A 15,371-nucleotide genomic window follows, 5' to 3' on the forward strand; every position below is an offset into this window, starting at 1 on the left:
TCGCTCCTGCTCTCTGCAGCCCTGTGTCAATCTGCTGCATATTTATATCTGGCTCTCGTGCTAAACCAAACTCCTCAAGGCAGGGCGCATAATTTTTAAAAAAATTGGAGTATAGTTGACGTACCATGTAACATAAGTTATAAATATATAACATAGGATTCATAATTTTTAAAGATTATATTCCATTTATAGTTACTACACAAGAGTGGCTATATTTCCTGTTGTGTAATATATTCTTATAGCTTATTTAATTTTTACATAATAGTTTGTACTTCTTACTCCTCTCCCCCTACCTTGCCCCTCCCCCTTCCCTCCCGCCCCTAGTAACCACTAGTTTGTTCTCTAAATCTGAGTTCCTTTGCTTTGCAAAAGCTTTCATGTTTAATTAGGTCCCATTTGTGGGTTTTGTGGTTTTTTTTTTTTCAGTTTCCTTTGCTTTAGGAGACAGATCCAAAAAAATTCTGCTATGATTTGCAGCAAAGACTGTTCTGCCTATGTTTTCTTCTTCTAGTTTTATGGTTTCAGTGTTAACATTTAGGTCTTTAATCCATTTTGAGTTTATTTTTTATACGGTGTTAGAGAATTTTCTAATTTGTTTTACGCAACTTTTTTGGTTAATGTTGTATTTAGGGTCCAGCACACTGGTAAGTTGTCAAAGAAGTGCCTTTTCCACAGATCAGTTTAATGAGTGAGCAGATCAAACAAACTTGGTGGCATTGCTTCCAGTGACTCTGCGGGTCCTGAGGCCAAGGTGGGGCAGTAGAGGTGCCTCAGCAGACGTTACACAGCCCACGGAGACGCTGGTAAGCCTGCGCAGCTGGGTTCTCTGGGCCCTAATTCCTCTTCTCTGAAGTGAGCAGGAGACTGATGGAAGATCAAACCAGCCCCACCATCCCAGTGTCTGGGGGACTCTACCCGCCAAGGCAGGGTTGGGTCCTTACTGGTTTCCCTCCCCAGCCTTTGCGGCAGGAGTGTCACCTTTTCTCAGCCATGTCCAATTCTTGTGACCCTGGGGTCCACAGATCTGCCACTGTTCCTTCAAGCCTTTCTTTCCAGCCTGTTTTGGAGACCACCCACATCTCAGGGCCGCTGTACCCTAGGGTCCAGGAAGTGGCTGAATAGAGAGAAAGGGAGAAGGGGCCAGTCTTTCCACCCAAAAAAAGAAGGAACACACAGGTGGCCGCACTTGCCTTCTGGAGAGGAAGTGTGTGTGTGCAGGGATGTGAAAAGTTGTCACTCCTGACTGGTGTGGGGAGTCCTCTCTGGGTCCCCCACCACTTGACGCTTCCTGCTGGAATGGTCATGTCCTTGGTGCCCCAGCAGCTGCCACCCCAACCTCAGTCCCTGAAACAAAGCACTTTTCTTCCAGTAGTCATCTGTGAGAACAATGGCCTTTATTTAAAAAATAAACTTTACGTAACACAAGAAAGGATCACTGTGACCGTGTCTCCCGTCCCCCCAGACAGGGTGGAGAGGTGGGCAGAGTCACAGCCTGGCAAAGTCCCCTTTGTGCTGCTCCAGCCACTGATCCAGTGTCCTAGCCTTGGGGTTGAGCCTCAGGGTCAGTCCGATGTCGCGGTCGGGTTTCAGGGCGTAGAAACGGAACATGTTGGCTAGGTCCCGGGCGCCAGGGAAGCCAAGCTTTTCGTAGTCCTCAGCGGTTGTCTGGAAGCAGAGGGGCGTCTCTTAGGGTCGGTCGGCATCTCCAGCCCCCTGACCCCACTGTCAGCACCTCAGTTCCTACCCTGGTCCTTACTAAGTTCATCAGAAAACCGTTCTACTGAAAAGATGAAAGTTTGAAAACCACTGTTCTAGGGCAATTTAAATCCTGTTCTTCCACAATCATGAGATGAAAACTTCTCAGTCCCTTCCAAATCAGAACTCTGCTTACATCACTTTCTTCCTCAAAAACCAAACCTGTTTCTCTTTCCCGACCAAACTGAATCTGAACTTAGCTCCTCAAATCCTCCATGACTGCCTCAGGGTATATTTGTTTAGATAGTCATACACCACCGTGTTCATTGTGCTAGGAAAGTGTTTACATCAATTATTCCATTCAACCCCCACAACAAACAGGAGGGGGAAACTCTTAATACACCCACTTTATGGGTGAGGAAACTGAGGCAGAGAGGGGTCAGGGGCCGGGCCCCCAGTCTGGAGTCTGACTCGCCCGAAACATGTCCTGCCGTGGTCTCTCCCCATCATTGCTCTGCTTGGGTCTAGGGGCTCTACAGGTGGTTTTTATCTTTTAATGACTCAGTATCCCAGATTTTCTTTAGTGAAAAAAAGCAAGAAACAAGGCACCTGGGGGTCTGGACAGGAACTTAGCATCAGGGGAGAGGAGAGGACTGTGGGCCTCCTGTCCACCTAATCAGGCCAAGTAGGAAGGGAGACAGGGTGGGGCCTACTCTGGCCTCCTTCTCCTTCCCCAGAGGAGCCTAGGATGCTCTGAGTTGTCCCTCCTTGCCTTGCCCCCCACTGTCCCCTTTTCCTGGAAACCTTCCTCGTGACTTAGTCAAATAGTGATGCCAGAAATTTCACTTGGCGGCCACACTTGGCTCCCAAGAACAGCACGACATAAACGTTTATGGTGATGAATTTGGATTTCCATTGCTCAGAGTGCTGGGGCCACCCCTTCCCTATTGCTCACAAAGCCTCTCTGACCAGGGATGCTGGTCCCCTGGTGGGAGCTGGGACACCCCCCTGGCCGGGCCTTCCCACCTTGGCGTCACGCACGGCCTTCCCTGTGTGCTTGGAGAGCAGGGTGGCATACTCCTCCGCCGTGTGCCTGCAGGTGCTGAGCCCGATGTCCTGGCCAACGTACTCCTCTGGCATCTTAAGCAGGCTGAGCACCACAGGGCCCAGGTCGGTCACCGACATGCCGTCCATGGGCACGTCACCCATGGGCAAGCCTGGGAGGGGGAGAGGGACGAGCTGACATGCATGTGCACAGGCCAGCACCTGGCACGCACAGACACCCTAGTGTGAGTAGTGGAACTGAGTCAGGAGTCGGGACACAATCGGGTCCTGCCACCCTGCACGCCCTTCACAACCTCAGAGCCTGGCTGCTTCCTTCCCGGCATGGGGAGAACCCTGGACCTGTCACCCCTCTCAGGGCTGAGATGGGAACAAGGGGAAGGAGAGGAAGGGGCTCTGAAAGGCTCACAGGAGAAAGGGCACTCTCTCAAATCCCAAATTCCTGACGTGGACACCTGTGGGGGGTGTCCAAACACCAGCTCTACCAACAGGAAGGCCTGGTTAGCCGAGGCCCGGGCCTCGCCCAGAGCCGCGGTGCTCAGTCATGTTAAATTAACGAGTGACTCCACCTGCCAAGCTGTGGTTTGGGTGGAGAGTCAGGGCAGGGTCTAGATGTGACACCTGGAGCCCTCAGATCCTGCCCTATAAAATTTCCTCACCTACAAAAAGGGGCCACTGCGGCTGCCTGTTCAGATGACCCAGGGAGTCTGTGAGGATGGAGCTCCAACTCAGAGACAGGACACAGGTGATCTCTGACTACAGCTTTGCAAACTGTAAAGGGCGGTGCCATTGTGCCAACAATGGGACCAGGCTCTGCTCACTGGTGGGCAGGACCCAAGTGAGGGTGAGTGGAGTTCACACACAGGTAAGGGGCCGGGAAGGCACTGACCCCTCCCACTCTGCCTGCTGAGCTTCCTGCGCTAACCCCCTGACCTGCCGGCAGGACGTAGGTTGTACACGGCTCCCTCTAAGCCAGGGGTCCAACACATCCAGCCATTTACAGATACGCAAATAGGTATCAAGAAGAAAGTGCTTTCCTACTTTGGGAAATCTACAACTGGACCTTACCTTCCAAATCCTCCCCTTAGTTTTGAAGGAGAAGTAACAACGACCACTCATCTCCATAAAGCTCTCCAACAAAGCATCGCATCACCACTCTTGGTAGACTGTCCCATGGCCCCTGCGGAAGTCTGTGCTGTGCCCATGTCACAGAACAGGAAGCAGAGGCCCCACAAGCCTACCTGCCTGGCTCACAGTCACAGCCTCGTGTGAGAGCCAGGGCTTGGACCCAGAACCCATCTGAGGGCAAGCCCACTTTCTGCCCCATCACAGCTCCACCTGGTGAGAGCAGACACCCGAGGAAGGGGGAGGGCACTCACTCAGCAAGTAGCTCTTTCCATCTGGGGCTTTCTGGGGCAGGAAGTAGGAGAGGAGATTCTCGAAATAGCAGGGCAGCCGCACGCTGGTCATGGGAACGCCGATGTTCCGGAAATATTCCTCCACCTCCCCCTTGCCATCAAAGTGGCCCACAACCAGTCTCCCCGCCGTCAGCTTCTTGATGTTCTCCAGGCCACTGTAGACCACGTAGTGAAGGCCCAGGCGCTTGGCCAGGTCGGCCAGCAGCTTTCCCTGGTGGGCCGGGAAGGACAAACCACAAAGCTCAGAGGGAGGACGTGCCCCCATCACGACCCTGGCTCTCCAACTCCAGGGTGGCCACTGTGCCAAGAGCCACACGCCACTTACCCCTCTGAAAGGCTCCCTCTTCTGGAACGATGCTCACACAGCACCGCGGGATTACAAGCCTCCCACCACCCGTACAAACTTAGTGCCACTTCTCTAGATCATCTGGGTTATACCGTCTGATGTGCGTGACCGTGGCCCACCCCTGTGCCATCTGTGAGGGTGCACACAGAGGCTTCCACCTCTGCCTGCTCTCAGGGAGCATTAGTCCACGTGCTAAGCTGTCTTCCTTGGAGAGCTTCCCTGGGAAGTGCTGTGGCTCAGCACACAACACGTACCACTCGGTTCCAGATTGGCCCTGCAGCACATTAGCGCTGCGACCCAGGATAAGTGATCTAATCGCTCTGGCCTCGTCAGTTAAACAGGGACAGCGACACTACCTGCTGCACCAGGCTGTGCTGGATAGTGGCCTCCAGACAGGTATGTCCACGTCCTAACCCCCAGACCCTGTGAATGTCACATCATTTGGGAAAAGGGCTCTGCAGATATTTTTAAGGTAAGGAGATTGAGATCACTGTGGATTTCCTTGGTGGGCCCTCAACCCAGTGATGAATGTCTTAACAAGAGACAGACGAGGAGAAGGCCACGTGAAGACAGAGGCAGAGACCGGAGTGACGTGGCTGCAGAGAGCCGGCAGCCTCTAGAAGCTGGAAGAGGCAAGGAGTGGAACTTCCCTTGGAGCCTCCTGAGGGAGCAGGGCCCTGCCAACACCTTGATGTTGTACTTCTGCCTCCCAGAACTAGGAGAGAACTGACTCCTGTTGTCTTTTTTCCTTAACTTTATTTTTATTGAAGTCTAGTCAGTTTACAATGCTGTGTCAATTTCTGGTGTATAGCACGATGCTTCAGTCATACATGAACACACATATATTCATTTTCATATATTTTTTCCCCATAAGTAACTAAAAGATATTGAATATAGTTCCCTGTGCTATACAGCATGAACTTGTTGTTGACCCCTGTTGTCTTAAACCACCTGGCTTGTGGTCATTTTTTATGGCACAGGCGGTCAGGCAAAGATCTGTGACAACCAGAAAAGCTGTCTCTGTCCACTCTCTGGAATGGGCCTCCATGTGAGCCAGCAATCAAAGAAATGGTCAAGGCTGAAAACAAATTTGGAGACCAGTGCTCCAGTCCAATGTCCCTTTAAATTGTACATGGGAGGAAAAGACTGACCAGTGCAGGGAGGTCACAAGTCCACAGCCATGGTGGTGGGTAGCTGTGGCGAGGCAGGACTGAACGCTGACTGGCATGGTTCTCAGCCTGTGCCTTTCCTCTGCCACCAGTCACACTTTCCACACACACCCAAGTGCCTTCTATGTCACAGGCACGCTGCAAGTGTCTTCACTTTCAGCAAGATTTTAAAAAGATGGCCATGTCCCCTAAATAGTCACAACCTTCCCCCTCTGCCACCTGGGCTCAATAACTAGCCAACCAGAGAGATTCTGAGTGGAAAACAGAAGATAAACATACAACATGTGAAAGGGGGCAAGGGGGACTTTCTGGAATGATAGAAATGTATTATATTTTGATTACAATGGCAGTGATGTAAGTATATCCATTTTTAAATCTCATCAAAGCATGCAATTAAAATGTTTGCATTTTAAGAAAATTATGAGTCAATAGAGTTTTTTAGAAAGTGTAAAAAGTCACTGGATGACATAAAGCAGATTATGGCTGCCTGGGGCTAGGGAAAAGGGAGAATGGGGAGTGGCTGCCACCAGGTATGGTGTTTCTTTTTGGGGTGATGAGACGTTCTGGAATTAGGTAGTGGGGATGGCTACACACCTTTGTGACTATGTTAAAAACTACAGAATTGTACACTTTAGAAGAGTGAACAGTATGGTATATGAATGATATCTGAAAAAAAAAATGTCACTGGATGAGGAAGCAGCCATCTCCTGCCCTCAAAAGTCTAGGAGGGTTGCATGGAAGAGGAGGGGAAAGGCCTGCAGTAGTAAGTGGTCACAGGCAGGGGTCAGCCCCTCTCTAGCAAGTCAGAGCTGCCCCCTCAGGGACCAGCAGAGACCTGGGAGCTCCTTTGCAGAGACCCTGCTCCCAGCCCCGGCCTCCGCACGCACTCCCGCCTGCCCTCACCTGCTTGACCTCCCGCTCCTGACTGCAGCTCTCCCAGTAGTTGGTCACGATGAAGGTGGCGTGAGCCCCGGTCAGGGCCAGCTCCATGCTGGCCTCATCATCCTGGTCTCCCTGCACTACTTCTGCACCTTGCAGCCTCAGCTCCTTCGCTGCCCTCTGCCCAGGGTCCCGGGTCACCACTCGGACCCTGAATGTCCCATCTTCCAGAAGCGTCCGGGCCACTGAGCCCCCCTGGGCACCTGTGAAGAGTCAGAAAGACTGGCAGGGTCAGAGCGGCCCAGGAGGCCTGCCAAGGGTGAAGCCCCTATAGGGAACGCTCCACCGCAGCAAGATACCCACCCTGTCTGCCTGTGACCCCCACTGCCTGCCTTACCCCAGCTTTTATATACTTACTCATTTAGATTGAAGAATAGTCGACATACAATGTGTTAGTCTCTGGTGTGCAGCATACTGGCTCAGTTATACATACATACATATACATTCATTTTCCATATTCTTTTTCATTATAGATTACTACAAGATATTTAATATAGTTCCCCGTGCTATAGAGTAGGACCTCATTGTATATCTATTTTATACTTAGTAGTTTGTGTCTGTTAATCCCAAACTCCTAATTTATCCCTCCCCCTCCTTTCCCCCCTGGTAACCATAAGTTTGTTTTCTATGTCTGTGAGTTTCTGTTTTGTAAATAAGTTCATTTGTGTCATTTTTTTTTTCAGATTCTACACATAAGTGATAACATATGGTATTTGTCTTTCTCTTTATGGCTTACTTCACTTAATATGATGATCTCTAGGTCCATCCATGTTGCTGCAAATGGCATTATTTTACTCCTTTTTATGGCTGAGTAGTATTTCATTGCATACATATACCACAGCTCTTTATCCATTCATTTGTCAATGGGCATTTAGGTTGCTTCCATGTCTTTACACCATCTTTTAATAACAGCTTCACTGAGATAGAATTCACTTGCTGTAATATTCACCCTTTTAAATTGGCTTTTGGTATATTCAGAGTGTGCAACCATCACTGCAGTCAATTTTAGAACATTTTCATTGCCCCCCAAAGAAAACCCATACCCATTAGCAGTCACTCCCCATTCTCCCCTCCTCCTCACCCCTGGCAACCACTAATTTACTCTCTGTCTCTATGGCTTTGCCTGTTCTGGACATGTCATATACATGGAATCATACAACATGTGGTGTTTTACCTCTGGCTTCTTTCACTTAGGAACGTGTTTTCAAGGTTCATCCATGTTTTAGCAGACATCACACTTAGACCTTTCATAAAAATTTTAAAATGTATTATGAAATATTCAGCACATACAAAAAAGGTTACCAGTACTCAAGAGCCCATCGCATAGCATAAGAAATAAAATATCTCCTATACCTAAAAAAAAAGACTGAGAAAATTATAAAAATTAAAATCATTGAAAGGAAGAAAATAAATATCATCCATAAATATATGTATAAGAACACCTGCTGCAACATTATTAGCAGTACTGGAAATTTATAGAAAACCTAGATGTCCTTTGGTAAGAATCTGGTTAAATAAGTGATGAATCAATACAAAAGTGATTAAAAAGAATATGGCAGATCTGTATGTATGACCTAAGACAAGTGACCACAGTGTGTCCTAGAGTGGAAAAGGCAAACTCAGGGGGAGGGTATAGCTCAGTGGTAGAGTACATGCTTAGCATGCACGAGGTCATGGGTTCAATCCCCAGTACCTCCATTAAAATAAATAAATAAATAAAGCTAATTATCTCCTTCCCCCCAAAAAACCCAAAACAAAACAAAAGGCAAACTGCAGAACTACAACTACCCTTATACAGTAGTGGCAGGAATGTAAAATGGGACAGTCACTTTGAAAAACTGTCTGGCAGTTCCTCAAAATGCTAAATACAGTTACCAAATGATCTAGCAATTCCAATCCTAAGTAAAGTTGCAAGAAAATTAGAAACATATGTCCACACAACTAGTATATGAAAGTTCACGGCATTATTCACGATGGCCAAGATATGGGGACAAAACATAAAGGGCAAAATATCTATCAATGAATAAAATGCAAGGTGGTCTATCCATACAATAGAATATTATTCAGCCACGAAAAGGAAGGAAGCACTGATACACGCTACAACATGGATTAGAAAACATGATGCTCAGTGAAAGTCAAACACAAAAGGCCACATATTGTATAATTTCATTTATATGAAATGTTCAGAATGGGCAAATCTGATGACAGAAATTTGGTGGCTACCAGGGGCTGGGGAAAGTTGGAGGAAATAGGGAGTGATTGCTGGTGGGTACAGGGTTTCTTTTGGGGGTGATGAAATGTTCTAAAACTGTGGTGATGGTCACAGAGCTCTGTGAATATACTTAAAAGCAGTGAATTGCATACTTTAAATGGGTGAATTGTGTGGTATGATTTTTATCTCAATAAAGATGTTATATATTTTAAAAAATATATAGGAAAGAAAAAACAAGTTGGGGCGAAATAAAACACTACCATTTAAAAAATAGTATCTATATATCTAATCTGTCTGGTAGAATACTCAAGAAACTTGTTAACAGTAATGGATGGGGTTTCAGGTACAGAGGTGGGAGGAAGATTTAATTGTGCTATTAGGTGCAGTCACTAGTTATTCAAAGTTAAGTAATTAATTTCAAAACAAAAATTTAAAGGGGATCAGCGTTCAGGTCCTCTCCCACGGCTCCACCCTGGGTCAGGGGTCCTAGCTATCTCTCACCCCTTCCTCCAGGACCCCTGGACGTCTCCTGGCGCTGGGGGGTCGGGCGCCCTGGCTCTGCGGGGTAGACCGGCCGGACCCCTCGGCTGGGCTTAATGACGGGTCCAGGGCCTTGGGGGCTCCGCTTGGGGTTTCGCTTACCTGTGGCTCCAAACACGACCACCAATTTCTTGTCCGCCATGTGAGCAGCGGCTGGAAATGCGGTCCAGAGAGGTCTGGGGGCCGTGGGAAGCGAGGAGTCGGCGAAGGGGCTGGGGGTTCCCGCCTGAACGATCCCGTGCGCGCAGCGAAGGACAAAGGGGGCGGTCCTGCCAGGAGAGGTCGGGACCCTGGGACCCCCGTCGCCAAGGGCCCGATACCCCCTCCCAGCTCGACCCTGGCACCCCACCTCCCTCCCGAGTACCCCGGCCCCGCTGTACCTCCTTGACACAGCCTAGGTGGGAAACAGTGAGGGAGACGAGGACCCCGGGTTTTGTAGCCGAGTCCACCGCGGAGGGGAGGATGGACGTCTTCGAGCGGCGGGAACCCCCGCCCGCAGCTCCGGACGCACTCTGCCAAAGCCACCCCTTCCCAACAGCCTGTATAAAGGGACCCCAGGCTGCACTGCTTCCGAATCCCCATCATCCAGACTCCGACTCTGCGCGGAGCTGAACTGTCACCCACCTCCGCGGGCACAGATGGTTCGGCCTGCTTCCTGCCGCGCTGGGAGGCCGGTTCAGGACGCGCCCTCCCCAGACCTTCGTAAACCGGAGTTGCATAAATCGGGGCTGACCGAAATGTTCGCGCAGAGGGCTGCTTAGCTGAATGCTGGGGGTGATGACTGCGTGAAGCTAAATAATTAAGTAGGTAGGTAGGTAGATAAAATTTTTGTTATCTTGCACGAACATCTTTGAAATATGGGGCATCACCCAAAGATAAGTAAGTCTATATCCGTGAGTCTTAACATCTGAAGCTCTGAGTTCTTACATACCTGACTCATGTTTGAGGTCGCTACTACTTGCACGGATTTGAATTCTTTCTAACAGAAAAGAGAGTTCTTTGTGTTCAACTAAAACTCAGAAATGACCCTCTCACTCCTCTTCTGAAATGTACTGCTGAGAGGATTGGAGCATTCGGGTTTTTTTCCTTCCTTCTTTCGTTCCCGAATGTGTACCGACCCCTCCCGGAATGTCAACTTCGTGACAGTCGGCACTTGCCTGTGTTCACTGCTGAATTACCAGCACCTAAAATAGCACCTGGCACAAACTAGGGACTCGATAAATATTTGCTGATTGACTGGTTGTCTAAATATCTACTAGGCACTGGAGTTACAGGGAAATCAAACTGAAACTGATGCTGTTTTCCCAAATCTAGTAGTGGCGATAACCCACAAGTTAATATGTATTTTTTTTTAATTATTGAAGTATAGTCAGTTTACAATGTTGTGTCAATTTCTGGTGTACGGCATGTTTCATTCATACATATATTCATTCTCATATTGTTTTTCAATTATGAGTTACTAACAAGGTATTGAATATAGTTCCCTATGCTATACCGAAGAAACTTGCTGATCTTAATGTGTATTTTATGTATGTAAAATATTGATCTTTATGTATTATGCATATATTTATTTTAATAAATACAGTTTACTTGTGTTTTTTGTTTGTTTGGTGGGGGAGGTAGTTAACTTTATTTTATTTATTTATTTTTAATTGAGGTACTAAGGATTGAACCCAGGACTTCGTGCTTGCTAAGTATGTGCTCTACCACTGAGCTGTACTCTACCACTGAGCTATATCCTCCCCACTGTTTACTTTTGTTTATATTTATAAATGAAGGTATCATCTAAATAGAGTGTTAATCTTGCATAAATCTCATATAGTCTCCTCCACACCCTGTTATGTTATACCTCTGAGCTCAAGCTCAGAGTTTGCTGGGAACTCTGCCTATTTGCCTGGAATACCTTCCTCCCACCACCTCAGATGGGGCTAACTCCTACTCATTTCTTTAACACACCACATAACCATCACTTCCTCCAGGAAGCCCTCTCTGATTCCTAGGCTAGGCTAACTACTATTTCACTCCCATCTTTATTCCACTGGCAAAATTGTCTCTACCATATTAGATGGAGGGCTTCCTGAGTGCTGACCCCATGTCTTTTTTGTCTCTGTCTCACTCCTTCCTGGCACAACTGTTGGGGGACACTTGGCTGGGTGGTTGACATGGGTTGGTAAGAAGAATTTACCAGAAAGGAACATGTTTAAGAACAAAGGAAAGTTTAATACATGTACTGCTACACGCAATAGTGGGCCACACAGGCAAGAGATCCCTGCGTGTCCACCGAGTGTGAACATGCAGGGTCTTTTATCGGGGAAGGGGCTGTGAACACAAAGGAATAGAACAGCCTTCTGATTGGTTATATGTGAGGTAAAGGACTTTGGTATATGAGAAGATAGTGGATTCACGACTCCAATAAGGAGGAAGGTGGGCTAAGACAATCGACCTGAGCTACAATGAGGCTAGTCATTTCCCAGGGCCTGTTGATTTTGCTAAGGCAAACACATTAGGAAAGGGTGTACTTTGGTTTTTTTTCAGGGATTGCAGGCAGACATCCAAGAGCCCACGAGTGGGGGTTCGCAGGGCCTCTGCAGGCACCAGGTGGTACTGCAACGATGTCCAGCGCTTAGTAAAAACTCAGTAAATACTTACTAAATGGAACCCAAGTGCATACTACTCTGATTGAAGATGAGGTTTTTCTTCAACTGCATGGGTTAAACCACAAAACTTGATATTCTGAGGTCTCCTCTTTAAGGAAACAATTCCAAACAAGAAGATCCTCAGTGGGACCAGCTGCATAATTTGCAAGGCCCAGTGCAAAAAGAAAATGCAAGGCTCCTTATTTAAAAATTATCAAGAATTTCAAGCCGGTGAAAGCAGAGCATTGAACCAAGCCCAAGGTCCTTCTGAGCGTGGGACCCAGAATGACTGCTCGGTAACTGAGAGTAGCATCCCAGGGACATAATGGGACCCAAGCAACTCCAGTGCCCTTTGGCCTTGCTGAACCTGTAGCTTGCAAATCAGGCAGGCAAAGAATGGCAGGGAACCGCATCTCTGCCCAGGGCTTCTGGTCAGTGGTGCTGGTTCCAGGGAGCTGTCTTGAAGTGGGCAGACAGATGAGCAGCCTGGGGAAATGTCTTGTTTCTTGAAGCCCCAGCTACCCAGTGATCCCCCAAAGCCTGAGGGAAGAGATACGGCTACTGACTGGCATATGTTCAGCCGTGACTCAGCACTTTCTTTGGGACTTTATATCTGACAGAGGACTTCCAGCAAAGCACTTGCCAGTTCACTCAGCCCAGTGCCATGTACTAATGATAACAGTCAAACCCTTCTCTGGGCTCCTCCTACGTATCAGGCACAGACAGCCCCATATTATCTCATTTGAACCTTTGAGGCAACCCCTCCTTCAATCAGTGCCACTCCATTTAATTCAATTTTATGTGTGTGTATGTTTGGGGCAAAGGGCATTCTGTGTGTACGTCCTGTTACCCTTTTCTTAAAATTCATACTTTTAAATTTGATTTTGATAGCCAAGTAATGCATAATGCATTTATTTGTTCTCATTAAAAAATTTAAATGGTACAGATACAGCATAAGTGACCCTTGACATTCCTTTGTCATTCTACTGTGTAAACCATCCCTCTTTGGATGCATTTACAGGCTGAAACATGAACATGTAGAAAGATAACATTTTGTAGTAAAAAAATAAATAAGTAAAAAGGATTGTCAACTAATCAATGGTCAATCTGAAAGGGAGCAGGGCCCTGTGGCCACCCCTCCCCCAACCCCTGCCTCTTGTTTATAGAAAAGCTGAAGTCATCCAGGCCTCCCTAAGTCTTAGAAGAGCAGGTTCAAAGAGCAGATTCAAGCAGTTGATTAGGACAAGCCTGCAGGTGTTAGGGGATGGCAACAACTCTGACCACCTACCTCAGTGATTAACTGAGATTACTCCTCCACTTCCCTTTAGAACTTCCATGGCTGAACAGAATCTTTGGAGATGTTTTTTTGGGGGGGATGCTGGGTCTACCAGGTTGCAGTCATTCTGGTTAAAAGCAACTTTCCTTATTGTTACCAAGGCTGTTGCCCCCAGGATCATACCCCTCCCTCTCCCTTTGCTAGAAACCTATTACTCTTATCGAATTCCCAGGAGGCAGCTGCAATGAGAAGAAACAGAAAGTGGTGACCAACAGGGTCCAAGATGGTGGAGGGTTTGACTTCCAGTGGACCTTGAGCCTCATTCCATTACACATTCATTGTAATGTATTAGCATGCTAAATGCCACACCCACAGTGCCATGACAATTGACGATTGTTATGACAACACCCGGAAAAGCCCACACAAGGACTGAAAAGCCTGAACACGGACTGACTGGCTCCATCACACCCAGAAGGAGGACATGATGGCCAAAGCCTCTCATAAAAGGCTGGACACGTGGCCTGACCTGGGCAGGAGCTGTCTCTACTGGCCATCTTGCCTGATGTCTCCCTGCTTGAGTGCTTTTCTTTCCTTCTCACTGTTTGAGCACTTTCCTTCCTTTTCCTCTTTTAAGAATAAAAGCAGTTTTCACTGTCCCTCTGCCTCAGCTGTGAATTCTTTCCAGCCAGCTGGTAAGGACCCACACTTTGGTGGGCTTCCTAATTTAGGGTCTCACTATCAGCTAACAAATCTAAGAAAGAAATGGAAAATTGCATTCGAGCCAACCTGAGCTCTGAGAATTTGTTCTGAAGAGGCGAGGAGGGAGGCCAGTATATATGTGATTTTGACCAAGGGGTACATGCAATCAAGTACACATCTTGTTAGAAGGTTACTGCTATTTGCAAGGAACAGATATCTTAGTTAATGGTTTTAGTGCATTTCTAAGTATGGAAAGATGCAAGAAAGCGAGTTCATAAAAATTTCTTCTGAAAATATCTATCTGGCCCTAGAGCACAAAGTGCCTCATCCTAACCTCTGCTCTGAACTCTTTCCAGGGAGTATTGCAGGTCAGTGACTTCAGTGGCTAGTGACATGATTCTTGTAGAACTGGATGGTGGGCAATAGTCTTTATTTCATAATCTCTTCCCTTTTGGCCTTAATTTCCGCCAAGGTTTGGGAGGCATTTCATGACTGGTTTGTCCCATGGCTCTAGGAATGCTCATTCCCAGGTAAGGCAAAGATTTCGTTGACAGGCCTCTCAGTGTGCTATTACTGGCTAGGTAGGACCTGTTAACAGTAGACAAAAGCCTCTGGACCACCTGTCTTACAGTCTGTCATGGTCCAGGAAATGGTTTTCTCTTATTGCTTCTTCCCATATCTAGAATTACACTATTACAAGCATTGACCTTATAGAACTACATATTAGGTTAGTCGTTTCAAGTCACTTAATCATCGTTAATTCTATCTGAGGCTCAGTTGCGCATTTGGTGATGCAAGAAACAATAATGTAAAGTAGGCAGAATACAAGTCATATAACTAGTGACATTAATAAAGTCATAAGTAAGTACTTAAGAACTTTCATTATATACGGCCCAATATCTCCTCAAGATATTTGTATTGTGTCCCCTTACTGGATTGAGAAAGGAATGTTATCACCTCAGGAGTTACATGGCTGGTGCCAGGATAAATATTAATCTTTATGGTTGAGGAGGTATTTCTGCTGTTGGGGAGGTCTGGTTAATGCATAATGCGGATGCACAAGGCACACTGGCGGGGAGGGAGGAGGCCCAAATGGGCAGAGAAAAATTTTGTTTAAATTTTTCTTGTCTCCCCTTAACATATGAATTTTTATTTCATCGTACTTAATAAATCCTCCCTAAAAATTTATCACAAAAATGTATGAACATACAAAAAACTCATCACTTTCATTCTTAACATTTTGCTATATTTGCTTAATTAGATGGAGTCTAGCCATCAATTAATCTTATTTTTTGATGCATTTCCAGCAAGTCGTAAACATCAGTACACTTCACGCTTTAACACTTCAGCATATACATTATTTTGAGTTTAGTATCTGT

General features: G+C 46.9%; 1 protein-coding gene across 3 annotated transcripts; it reads right to left on the bottom strand.

Annotated features, from left to right (window-relative positions):
• Positions 1-1,370: 1,370 nt before the first annotated feature.
• On the bottom strand, positions 1,371-9,978 carry NMRAL1 (NmrA like redox sensor 1). Of its 3 annotated transcripts, XM_006179114.3 has the most exons (6): positions 9,762-9,903; positions 9,484-9,650; positions 6,594-6,832; positions 4,137-4,386; positions 2,722-2,912; positions 1,371-1,665 (listed from the first exon to the last, which is right to left on the bottom strand). In XM_006179114.3, exons 2-6 carry the CDS (start codon positions 9,521-9,523, stop codon positions 1,486-1,488), a joined length of 900 nt encoding a protein of 299 aa, XP_006179176.2. In that variant the 5' UTR covers positions 9,524-9,650; positions 9,762-9,903; the 3' UTR covers positions 1,371-1,485. The 3 variants fall into 3 exon arrangements, with proteins under 3 accessions (XP_006179176.2, XP_032317030.1, XP_032317029.1); XM_032461139.1 differs by lacking the exon at positions 9,762-9,903 and having other exon boundaries at positions 9,484-9,661; XM_032461138.1 differs by lacking the exon at positions 6,594-6,832 and having other exon boundaries at positions 1,373-1,665; positions 9,762-9,978.
• Positions 9,979-15,371: the final 5,393 nt, after the last annotated feature.

Source organism: Camelus ferus, chromosome 18, assembly GCF_009834535.1.
Source record: "Camelus ferus isolate YT-003-E chromosome 18, BCGSAC_Cfer_1.0, whole genome shotgun sequence".
NCBI lineage: Eukaryota > Metazoa > Chordata > Mammalia > Artiodactyla > Camelidae > Camelus > Camelus ferus.